The sequence below is a fragment of the Neomonachus schauinslandi genome, chromosome 8, assembly GCF_002201575.2.
Source record: "Neomonachus schauinslandi chromosome 8, ASM220157v2, whole genome shotgun sequence".
Classification (NCBI taxonomy): Eukaryota; Metazoa; Chordata; class Mammalia; order Carnivora; family Phocidae; genus Neomonachus; species Neomonachus schauinslandi.
Window position 1 is genome coordinate 121,922,553 of NC_058410.1, and position 13,034 is coordinate 121,935,586.

General features: G+C 39.7%; 1 protein-coding gene across 1 annotated transcript in view; it reads right to left on the bottom strand.

Annotated features, from left to right (window-relative positions):
* Positions 1-13,034, bottom strand: part of MYLK4 (myosin light chain kinase family member 4) — a 75,221-nt gene that overhangs the window by 10,590 nt on the left and 51,597 nt on the right. Inside the window, exons 2-6 of the mRNA XM_021697080.1 lie at positions 8,070-8,148; positions 4,544-4,649; positions 2,242-2,335; positions 2,056-2,165; positions 952-1,093 (exon numbers count right to left, since the gene is read on the bottom strand). Of these exons, the coding sequence (XP_021552755.1) occupies positions 952-1,093; positions 2,056-2,165; positions 2,242-2,335; positions 4,544-4,649; positions 8,070-8,148 (531 nt within the window). The remainder of the gene's footprint in view (positions 1-951; positions 1,094-2,055; positions 2,166-2,241; positions 2,336-4,543; positions 4,650-8,069; positions 8,149-13,034) is intronic.

Genomic DNA, 13,034 nt, shown 5'->3' on the forward strand with positions numbered 1-13,034 from the left:
ACCAATTTAAGGAAGTTAAATTTATTTAGCTCTACAATCCCCGATGACTTGCAATAGACGGTATGTTATAGAGAATATATATTTTATCTCACGGTCATGCTGTGCAAACAGGGAAATGAGAAAATGATTGTGCCACACAAGAAGAGGCAATTTATGATACTTAGCCCCGATATTAGAGCTGATCAGAGTTATTGAGCTTGGGCCTTTCACTGGTCCTAACTAGGTATAGTCCAATTCTAGGCACTTCATACTGGGAGAGAGATCAAAAGGGAAGGGTCATTAAATAAGAGGAGAAAGGCAGGTGGCTTGGCTCCCCACTGCTCACATAGGTTCTCCACCATGCCCAACGTGGTGCCAGCCCCACCCCCACCACTCTTCTCAGCTCCTAAGCATTTTAGCACCGACCTTCTGGCTGCCCTGTACCCCATTCTGCCATAGGTTCCTACTCAGTGTTCTAGCATGCCCACAGAAAAACAAATCCCTAAAGTCCAGCACGTCCTAAAAGAGTTTGAGACTGCTAAGGATGCTTGGAGAGCTGGAAAACTTGGCTACCATGAGGGAATTCTGAGTTAGCTAAAATCCTCCCACCTACTTATTCTAAAAATGAGGGGGACACAGCAAGGATACCATGGTGGTGGTAGTGGTGGTGGTGGTGGTGGTTTTAATTCTAAACTTTTAGGGAAAGCATCTCCCATATGGATCCCTTTCACACAGGCAAGTTACAAGAATCTGAATAGTAGTCTCTGAAGGTGGAGATATGCAAATATTAGGGGGGTGGCGGAAGACAGGAATGGGGAGATGACACTAAGAATCCAGGTTTTCATTAATTCCCAAATATGTACCTCATAATAGCATAAATTCCCCAAGCTGGCATATAGTATCTGACAGGGCCCACTGATCCACAGGAGGGGAGGGTGGAAGGGGTTTCATACCAAACAGAACACGCTGTACCTTCAGATCCAAATGGAGAATATACATCTGATGCATGTGTCTTATGCCCTCACATATCTGCTTGATGAACAGGATGGTGTCAAACTCGGTCAGATTGTAGTTGTCATCGATGATGCGATCAAACAGCTCCCCTCCGTCCACGCTGCAGAGGGAAGAGGCGTCAAGTCCTGAGTATGGCTCCTTCGTGAACACAGCTACTTCCTGGAGTAGCAGCCGCGTGTTTAAGCTCGTCTAACCCTTCCAGCAGGTGTGTGTGCCCGGTGATTTCTCCACCTCCGTCACTATCTCAGCTACATGATGCTTAGGCTAAAGGCTCTTCTTTTAGCTACCATCAATTTCACAACCAGAAAGCCTCAAGGTCCCAGTCATCTTGTGGCTGCAGTTCTGTAATGAGTCCTCATCTGCCATTTCCTAACATATACGGAAGATAAAGAGGACCCTACAAAGGCTGGGAGAGGAATCCCAAATACCAAGCAATGGTCAAACAGGGTCTTCTCAGACTACTTTCAGTGTTAAAGTGCTCCTATGTGCTTCTGATGCTAGACTTTTTATTACCCCAAATTCCTATTGTGCGATGATAAACAAAACCCCAAGCAGGGGAAAGAATGAACTGAATCACAACACTGATTCAGCGTTATTGAGAACTACTCACTTTCTAACTACTTATTAATTTTTTATAAAAGTGAATTTAAATGGAAGCTTCTTAGCCCCAGTTATTAAGAATTTGAAGTGAACTTTGTATTAATGATTAGGTTGAAAAAAAAAATGTGGTTCAAAAATCACTTTCCTTCAGGTTAACCAGAATAATATTTAGGCTGGCTATTTGACACAATAGCTTAGATATAAAGCTATGTCTAGGGTGTCATTCTACTTCTTCTCAGTAAAATCACACATGGAGATGTGTATTCCTAAGTAATTTTCCTTCTGAAACTGATGCGATTGTCTGATACATGCCGGTCAGAATCAGAAGTGCACCAAGCACGGATCTAGCAACTTCTGAAGTAGGACAGAGCTACCGCCGCGTAATCATGCTTGCGTGCAGCTGTGCAGGGGAGGGGTGGAAGAAGGGTGGGGGAGGGGGTGGGAGAGGGGGAGAACACGTACTACTCCATGACCAGGACAATGTCATTCTTAGACTCAAAGGCGTCGTAGAGCTGAATGAGGTTCACGTGATCCAGCTGGTTCATGATGTTGATCTCGTTCTTCACTTCATCCTGAGAAGAAGGAAAGATGCTTTAGCGAAGTGAAGATGATGACGGCAAGGACAGATCCACGTTGCACGGACTTTACCTTATCCTTGGTGCCTCTGGTCTTGATGATCTTGGCTGCCAGCTTCAGACCTGTTGCTTTCTCTTCACACCTGTGAACCTGGCCAAAGCGCCCCCTGCCAAAGAAGAGGACGTGGTGCAGCGTGAGGTGGGGCCAAGTGGAAGACACCCCTCTCGGGACATTTCTCTTTTGGGGTTTGAATCAGCAAACCTGTTAGTGTATCTACTGTAGCCAATAAACTTCTAAAATAATGTTAAAGTGTGGTCTCTCCGTCACGGGCTGAGGGGTTTCCCGGCCCTACCCCAGACCTACTGAAGCAAGAATCTAAGGTGAGGCCCCAGAATCTGCATTTCCACAGAGTTCCTTGGATGATTCATATGCACCCTAAAATTTGAGAACTTCTGTTATAGAAAAAAATAGAATCTTTCTGAATGGAATAAGTTAGGCTTTGTAAGTGAATGAACAATACAGTCTGTAGGTCAGACATGTAAAATTATTTTTGGAAACTGCATATAAATAAAGTAATAACAATATTACATACAGATACATAAAATAAAAAATACATATTACATAATCACCTATGAGATTTTTGACGGTTTAGCTTGGATATAAATTTTTATACACTTTAAAGGACAGCTTCTTACACATGTAATCACATACGGAAATGTACACTCATGAACAATTTTAAAATGTGACTTCTTGCTTTGATTCCTGATTTAGTAAAATAGAACACAGGTGCCTGCTTGTGCAATGTGGCTATCATGGCAGGGGGCTAAGGGGAAGCTTCCTGAACAACACTGTGACCCTAAGACCCCCCCCACATTCCTGGAGGGCTGCAGAGGTGAGGATGGTGGCCACAACTGACAGAGGCAGGGTGGTGACCGACTGAGTTGAGGTCCCACTCAACTCAGCTACATCTGTGCACAAACAGATTGGTCTCGGAGAATGACATTTCCGTAAACATAAGCCAAGGGAGGACCTTAATTCCAACTACCATGTCCAGACCGTGAACACAGCCCCAGGCACCTCACATGTGGCTACTGATGAAGAAAATGCCCTGGGGTTGCCTGGGTGGCTCAGCGGGTGAGCGTCCCACTCTCGATTTTGGCTCCGGTCATGATCTCAGGGTCCTGAGATGGAGCCCTGCATCAGGTTCCCTGCTCAGCCGGGAGTCTGCTTCTTCCTCTCCCTCTGCCCCTCCCCCTGCTTGTGCTCTCTTTCTCTAAAGTAAATAAATCTTAAAAAAAAAAAAGAAAAGAAAAAAGAAAATACCCTGGGAATTGTCTCAAAGTGTCTTCTGCAAATAACAATTCTCCTTCTGAGAAACAGTTGCTGGTTTGCCACCGAAGTCCCTGATGACCCAAACGAGCTACTATGTGCAGTGATACTAAAGACTCCCAGGGCACCTATTCATGTTTCAGGGTTTTCATTTGTCTTTCTGCCCTTTCTCACAGTCTCAAGAGGAGCTCTCTATAATCAGCAGGCTGAGGAGGAAAGCATTCAGGGGGTTCCCCATGGTGCAGGCAAAAGAAATATGGGGCAGGAAGAGGAAGAAGGGACTTCACAAATGGCGACCACACCCCCAATGACCAAATGCAGAAACATGCACTATAGTTACTGTACATATTTTCCATGGGTTGCTAAGTAGCTTTTGTGTAAATGTTCTGCTTCCTTATGCTATTTCACATAGATATGCTGACAGTAGTAAACTTTATAATTTAAACTTTAAATCACAAGATATCAAAGGAGGATTGTGTCTGTCATAGAAAAGGAAGGAATATCCCCCAGTAATAAACTCGGTCCCTGATGGACTGTACTCTTCCTTCTTCAGGGAGAGAGTATGCATTTAGACGTCCTTCAAAAAAATTCTTCAGGGACCGAAGCAATCACTCAAAATGGATAATAGTAATTAATACAGTAAGAACATAAATGGAAAACCAACAACAATGATAAAAAAAAGATTTAACACATGCCACAAGAAATACAGTGTTGTCCACTCATTCCTACATTTTGTGTCTCCGTTTTCAAGTTTTGGACAGCTTCTAAACCTTCTGGTGACTCATTGGGGCTTCTCCCACTTTCAGATATCACAACGTGGGAAGTAAAGCAGATAATAAATATGGACTTCAGTCACTGTCACCACATCAACCTTTCTGACATCAGTAGCGATTTTCAGAAATGCTAAATATCTCTTAAAATGCTTGTTTATGATGTTTCTGGTTCTTGGGTCAAGACTGGCAAACATTTATGCAATCCTCAGGATCTGCCTCTTTGAAAATGCTCTTCTTTTGTGGAAAGCATATTAAAATTGAGCATTACTTACCCTCCTAAAACTTCCATTCTGCTCACAGTATAAAAGACATTGATGGCTGCTTGTTTGGCTGTCACGATACGGTGATTAAACGGGGCAGGAGGAGCCGGGACATCATCTAGATGGTGAGAGGAAGCAGTCAGACCTCTTTCTGGCACCAGACTGGGCCTCAGAATAAAATAAAATGGGCCATCTATTTTATTCCTAGTGATCCAGGGAATATATGTTTCTATTTCATATTATGGTCTGTAATTCATGAAGGTGACACCTGACATCTTTCAGAAAGAATGTCAGGACCATGTAACTGTGGTTTATACCATCTTCAGGATAACTTTTAGAAATGTCACAGTAGTTGAAAATCTCCAACCCCCAAACAGTCCATACGGATAATTCTCCCAAGCCCAAAACCATTTAAGTTCTAAGATAAGGAAGTGTTTGATCCATTAAAAAAAAAAAGCACCACTGATAAGGTTCATTGTTTTAATTAAAGCAAAGAAAGATGAAGAGTTACTTCATGTCATTGAAATGTTTGCTATTATTCTACATTACTTTGCAAAATATTTTAGCCTTTATTTAAGACACTTTTAAGGCACAGAGATGAATTTTTCCTGGATTGAAATAAAACAACCAGTAAAACTGGCTAAGGACATATTCTACAGCTTTCAAATTGCTCCCACTTCCCACCCTCCAGTCTAAGTGTTTTAACTCTAGTCCACCTCATGATCGGTTCTAAAACACAAACTCAGTAATATTCTTCCAGCATTCTTTTTATTTTTCCATGGTTTGCTTCCCATGAGCCTATTCATTTCCCCATTTATTCCATATTTAAGCATCTATTGCATGCAGCTTCTTACATGCATACAAGGATACAAGGGGAGGTGAGTAGATAATAACTTTGCTTTCAGAACTTTAAATGTATTCAACACGTAATTCTGGAGCACTTATCTTGTGCTAGGCACTCTGCCAGATGTTAATATTTTTAAGAATTCAGATAATAGAAGTCTCCGGGAATCTGATTTGATATAGACATTCATCTCTCATACCATAAATATGCTGAAAACGAAAGAAGTCATGAAAGAATTCTCTTGGTGGCATTCATCTCTTCAGACCAAAAAAAAAAAAAAAAGTGATTGAATTACAGACACAAATGGCATCCAGTATGGTATTGTCTCCTTCAGGCTGTTAGGCTAAGTGAAATTTAGTTGGAAATGCTTGCTGGAAAAGGTTAAGAAGCTTTAAAAGGCTGAAACAAAAACCATTTCCTACCCAATGGGGCCATCAGATCTTGCTGTCCGGAGGTCTTAGTTCCAGCAGATGCCAAGGGTTTGCCTTGTAAGCCCCCCTGGGCTTGTCTGGTTTCCTGTGTCCTAAATGTGTGTCCTTCACCTGGACTCTCTACATCTATTCTGCTCTTTTTGCTGTCCTCTTTGGTGAAGCACTCCTCCGTCACCCTCCGCTTGCTGCTGCCAGTGTGTTCTGCTTGCTCAGCATTCTGGAAAGTGGGTGCTAGCGCTGGGTTTTCCAGGATTCGGGTTGTAGAAATGGCTTTCACATTGCTGATACACCTGGAAAATAAAATCCACCTGCAGCTCTCAACGTTTCAAGGAGATAACTTTCAGATGATCAAAAGTCTTAGCACTAAAGCTTCCTGAACATGGTGCTTTGGTGGAGCTTCATGATAGAGTTGGCTGTTTCAGCATTCGGGATGAAATGGAGCAGTATGCTTCCCCATCAAACGAAGCAGCACAAGAACGGGTGTAGATAACAGGATCCCAGGGACTCTCCCTGATGACCTCATTGTGACCCCAAGTTATTCCACTGACCCTTTACAAAAGCAGTCATCTTATGATACCTAGCTAATTCGATCTTCATTTTTTTCACTTCCTTTTCTTATAGAAGAGAGAGATTACTAAATTAAAGTATACTAAAGGAAGCAATTATCTCTCTGAATATTAACAGCAGGGAGAGTAAACCTTTATCGGTCAAAGAATTGACCTAATTTCAGTTTTTTAACAGCTCGTTACCTTACTAAGCAGATCTTTGCAATGATGGACTTTCTTAATAAACATTAGCCTTTATGTTTAATTCTTTAAAAATTTGACTTCTCTATGATTGGGTTTCAAATACATTATTAATAAATGAAATAAAAATGATGTCTTAATTCCGTAAAAAACACAGAGATATTTGGATACTCTGTTCCAGATAGAGTCTGTGGCCCATCACAACATAGAGTAATTGATTGTGGTTGGCTACATGATTACCTGAATTTATATGTGAAACTTTGCAGTTGAGGAAGAGTCCTTCAATAATCTACTTCTTACTCAATCCTCACAATACCTTAGGAAAATAGCCAATTTATCATGCATAATTTAAGAATTAGTTTCTTAACTTACAGATAAATCTGATCTCATTATTCAGTTCCTGATCTTAGGAAGCATGTGCTTTATATTGCTAAAAACAAGAACTTCATACTTAATCTTAAAAATACTGATTGATAATAATCATTATCTTTATCAGTTGACAGAAGAAAACAGTAAAAATGCCTGAAAATGTCACAGGCAAGAAGAGAAAGTAATGGCAAGAGAACAGGGCCAAGAAAAACCCACACCAGCTGGGAAACTGGTTTCTAAACCATTGCTTTAAAAACTCACTTCACTTCTCCTTTTGGTATGGCTTTAAATCGCAATGGCTCATAGGTCTACCAAAAACATCAGTTGTAGGCGTGCAATGCTTTAAAGCCTACCTTTCACAGATTTCATCACCATTTGTTTTATCAACACACTGCTTTTTATTTGAACACTTGTTCAACACTGTTTCATTTGCAATTGCTGGTCCTCCTTTTGTCTCAACTTCACTTTCACTAGTATCTTCTTTAGAATGAAGCCCATTTTTCTCTCCTTTGAACACTGGACATCCATTTTGATCCACAGTGGCTTGCTTATCATCTCCAGAACTATTACTTTCTTGTCTGTTCAGTCTCTGTGTACTCGAAATGTCTCTTGTGTCTATATTTTCTCTTGGCTTTATGGAACTTCTTAGAGCAAAATCTTCGACTTCGTCTTGTGGTCTTTCTGTATGAAATGTGGCAAAACTTCTCTGAACTAGAGAGGCATTGGTCTTCTCAGAATTTTTCTCATTGAGTTTATTAACCTTTTTTTTCTCGGAGGAGGGCTGGTTCTTCTGGGAAGATCTCTCTAAAAGCCACAAAATATTTTAATGGAGGATGCATGTGATCAGTATAATTTCGGCTTCACATAATGGCATTTCTATTCAGGTTTCTCTTTATCAGAAGATACAAGATTTTGAAAAGCAAAGTAGACATGAACATGACCAACTGACTGACATTTGGGTTCCTAAAGAGTTTCTAGTTTGTAACTAGTAGGACCCAAAGCCAATCAAATAAAGATATTCAAACAGCACTTCTCCCAACACAGGGCTTTATGAACATGTAACTCCTTCTGAATAAGAGCAATGGCAACAGGACTTTTACATCACAGCTTTCCTTATGCATAAATATCTAGTCTTCTAAAGATGTTACCTGTGAGGGCCGGTGTCCTTTTGCCTTTGACAGGTGCTGTTTCCTTCAGACCAGGGTGTGACCGTGTCTTCTCCTTAGCCTGTGGATACACAATTGAATAACTGAAGTTACTTATTAATTACATCAGGGTTTCTCAACCTCAGCACTACTGACACATGGGGTAGATAATTCTTTGTTGTGGAAAATGTCATGAGCATTATAGAATTTTTGCAGCATCTTTGTCCTCTACCCACAAGAAGATGATGATAGCTTCCCTCCCAGTTGTAACAACCAAAATGTCTCCAGAAATTGTTAAGTGTCCCTCGGGAGGCAAAATCATCCCAGATTGAAAACTACTGTATTACATGATTCAAAAATGAAAAAAAAAAAAACCCACTAAAATTAATAGCAAGTTAGAGGGCAGGACAGTCTGAATTAATGAAACTGTATAGACTACAATATTTAAAAACAAATGAACTCACTACTCTAAAAGAAATTCTGTTAAACTCTGGCATTGTTTGTAAAAGAAGGCCCATCTTCATGAATAGATTAAAAGATATTGATAATGTATATGTCACCTCTGACCTCTGTTCATATTGTCTTGATATGGTTCACATATTAATCAGATGAAAATGAGAGGATCTATATGAATAGGTTTTGTAAACCAGAAAGCAGGAGACTAAAGTAAGCTTTTCTGAATGAGTTTTCACATGGCTTAAAGCAGATGACCATTTTCCTAGGCAGATAAACATCATTCTCAGTTTGGCTTCTCTGAATTTGCTTAGCCAACTTTTCTTAAATACCACATAAAAAGTAAACATTAGCCCAATCCACCCAAGTTATCACAAATTCTGAAGTTGTGCATTATAAATTAATGAAATTGTATGGATGTCCAAAGAGTCAGTTTCTTTTCTTTGGAAAGAGAGCAAAATTTGCCTTAGGGTGACTTGCAAGCATGAAACGCCGCATAAGTGCAGCTCAGGGGCATCAAGACAGAATGCTAATGTACTTTTAAATAATCCAAGGGGCAGTCTCATAGGTTCAGAGCATTTCCATTTTTCAGATAGAGACATTGAAACACAAAGGTATGTTTAGTAAATCTGTGGAAAACCAAAATTAGACATTATAGCCTCAGAGTTTGTAACTTCCTCTTCTAGGTGAAAGCACAATACAAATGTTCTGCAACTTCCTCAGGCAAATCCAACTGCTCTCTCCTCTGCGCACAGCATATGCACCCATCCCAGCATCACTGACAACACTCTTAAACGTTTTTTCCCGTTAATTTCCCGCTAGCCTTGGGCAGAAAGACTGATTCATCTTTGAATCTCTGGCACTTAGCCCAGTGACTAGGATATAGTGATGATGGTGGTAATGATGGTGATGATGATGGTGGTGATGATGATGATGCTGGTGGTGGTGATGATGATGATGATGAGGGTGATGGTGGTGGTGGTGATGATGATGATGACGAGGGTGATGGTGGTGGTAGGGATGATGTCAATGATGATGATGGCTAATATACACTAAGCACTGTCTACATACCAGGCACATTTCTAAGCATGTTATTAACTCAGCTGATCCTCATAGCAACCCTTTGGGATAGATACTGTTAGCCACATTTTATAATGAAATCAGGTAATTTCCAAGCATTATACAATTCAGAAATGGTTGAGCCAGGATTATTAGTCAGCTGTCTCCTTCATTCTGTGCTCTTAACTACTACATTGTACTGTCACTTAGAAAAAAAATAGAAGATTACAGGCAAGGTATGTTGTTAGTATTTATTGAATATCTATTGCACAGCCAGTACCACGGGAGATAAGAAGGAAGATTAAGAGAGAAGGGTATAAAATGGAAACACGTTAGTAGAGTGAAGAAATAAATATTTACCAAGCAACTAGAATTAACATGGAAGAAAGGCAAGAGAGAGAGAATTTAAGTCCAATTTTGAAAATAAGTCAAATTAGCCAGATAAGATAGTTTAACAAATTGTGTTTAAGATATTGTATAATTTTTTCTTTCAGTGTTTCTCTTTTGAAATGAAAACTCCTGGTGGATAGACATTGTGCTTCTGTATTTATTCTGGATAACGTGTACATTGGTGGACTTGATAATGAAAACTGTTACGTTTTAATCAATTTCAGTTCATCAAAATAGGTAAAATTGAGAATTTGGTGGTAAGACTCCATAGAGTGCCAGATTGATGAGCGTTTGCCTCTAAGGTCATCCAGGTGTTGGTGGCAAAGGTCCAGGAGTTGTGCTAACATTCTTTGGGTAGAGCAGCTGGAGTTGACCAACAGGAGAAGCTGTTGATTCTGAGGAATATAAGAAACCAGCTTCTAAATGAGGCTGTTTTTTTTCTTTGTCAATTATATATCACATATGTTTTACCACTTAAATAATGTAAAGAGGTCTTTATTCATTGCCACAGGCTATTGTATTTTCATTTCTCTATGTAATACTGACATCTAGAGGAACTTTGAACTGAGTTTCCAAAAAACAGAAGCTGTATCTCTCCTGTTTCTGGACAGCAACTTCAGCATGAAGAGCTTTTACTTTGTGTTTCCATGTTATCTGTAGAAGTTGCTAAAACAAGAAGCACAAGTCTGTAGATATATCTTGTCCAAAACTGAACATATTTTCTACCTATGAGAGAGGACATGACAGGACTGTTAAGCATGATGTTCCTATAAGGATTACTATCACCCTCTGTTATTAGATACAAATCATGTCAGAGACTATGTTCCTTTGCTAAATTCACACTGATGACCGAGTTGAACATGAGGGCTTCATTTCATTCAAATTCATTCATTATTCCTTCACTTAATAAATACTTCTGTATTTGCGATTCCTTTTGTGACCAATTACTCATTGCTTTTATAATAATCCATCGATGCATTTAGAATGACATACAGAAGAAAGGAGACCCAAATGCCCAAGTATTTAAAACAAGTTCTGTTCTCTCCACTCTGTACAGTTTTCTAGACTGGTGTCCCGAGTGGAGAGTATGTGCCCTGAGTGTGTCTAAAGTAGTCTTCAGGTTGTGTAAAGGAAATGTTAGAACTCATTTCTATCTGTTTTCCATTCTTTTAAAATTTATATTTTATGTATTTTTTAAAACATGTATGAATAAAATTGGACAGATATATAATTTATAAATATCTGTAATATACTAAATTTATTTATAAAATAAATATACATGTATTGTTTATCAATGTGCATAATTTCTGAATAAACATACTGGGATTTACTTAAATGCATTTTACTGATCGCAGTGCAAAATCACAATAATTTGGAGACCGTTCCTCCAAATAACACCATTTCTTACATTCTGATTTTCTAAATTATGTGCTTTAGAGAAGAAACATTCTAATCAGCAGCTTCAAGGACAAGCACATAATTTGAACAATCAGCTCATGTCTTGCAAACTGCTTTTAAGAGGTCAAGATTCATTGCTTAATGACTATTTTGACAATTTAGACCAATTGTATGCACTTTATACTCTGGTCTCCACGCAGTTTCACTGACTGCCATAGAAACAAGAGCTGAGCAGGAAGGCAACATCCATCCAGAAGAGTGTGCCCACCTACCTGGTGCGGAGCTCACTCCCACCATGAACCACAAGCCTGTCCCAGTACTACTACAACTCTACTTCTCCTCAACATGGTAGAGCAACCAAAAGGAAAATTAGTTCCATTGAACGACTCTGCCTCATCCCTCTTCATTTCCATTCAATAAAAATCAACTTTAAAAACCCATCCTAAAGTGGATTTAAACTTTTAAAGAACAGAAAGGCAAAATAGCTACTGCCTCCTCTGGGCGCCCACAACGCAGTGATCGTCTTCTGGGTATTGTATGGTCACTTGACATGCCTGAACCCCCACTGGGATAAGGACCCTTCTCTTCACCTACAGTTCCCCAGCACCACATGCTCAATATGCTCGGTGAACCCCTGTGCAGTAAAGGAAAGAAGTGCCTGCAGGACTGGTGCCCTCATTCTGACAATATTCCTTTTTATTTTTTAGTGTATATATATATATATAATTTATTTATTTTACTTTTTTTACGTTCAATTAGCCAGCATATAGTACATCATTAGTTTTTGATGTAGTGTTCAATAATTCATTAGTTGTGTATAACACCCAGGGCACATCACCACAAGCACCCTCCTTAATACATCACCCCATTACCCCATCCCTCCACCCCCCTCCCCTCTGTAACCCTCAGTTTGGTTCCCAGAGTCCAGAGTCTCTCATGGTTTGTCTTCCTCTCTGATTTCTTCCCATTCAGTTTTCCCTCCCTTCCCCTGTGGTCCTCTGCATTATTCCTTATGTTCCACATATGAGTGAAACCATATGATAATTGACAATATTCTTTAATCAGGCTGTGTCACTGAAAAGCCCGACACACCCAGCACCAACTGAAATGCATCCCTGTCACTGATGCTCATATCCTTTGCATCACTTAACTGATGGTGAGTGATATCCGCAGCCCTGCATTTGGGGATTATGGTTGCTACAGAAAACTGTTTTTTTTACCATCACAATGCAACATGACTATACTAACTGCATCCCCTAAGCTGAGGGCTTGTCATATCACTGCTGTGGAGACACCAAGAGGAACACTTTTTGGCAATTTTAACCTAATGCCTAGAAATACAAAAACAAAATGATAACAATTTATAATGATGTTGTTAAACTTTGATTGGGCTCATCATGAGGGAGAGAAAAAAAACAGAGCCTAAAAGAAATACAAAAAGAGAAATTTTCAGAATATCCAAACTACATTTCCTTGCTTGAGTATAGAAGATAATTTTAGAAATCATTTGTAAAGTAAATCTATTTCTTTTCATCTTTAGGGCACACTCAAATTCTTGCCTTAAATGAGAAGACTCCCTAAAGTCCCCGGCTGATAAAAAAAAATGTTCGCAAAGCATAACCTGTTTCATGGTCCATGGGGACTGGCATGGAATAAGGCAGGACAGGA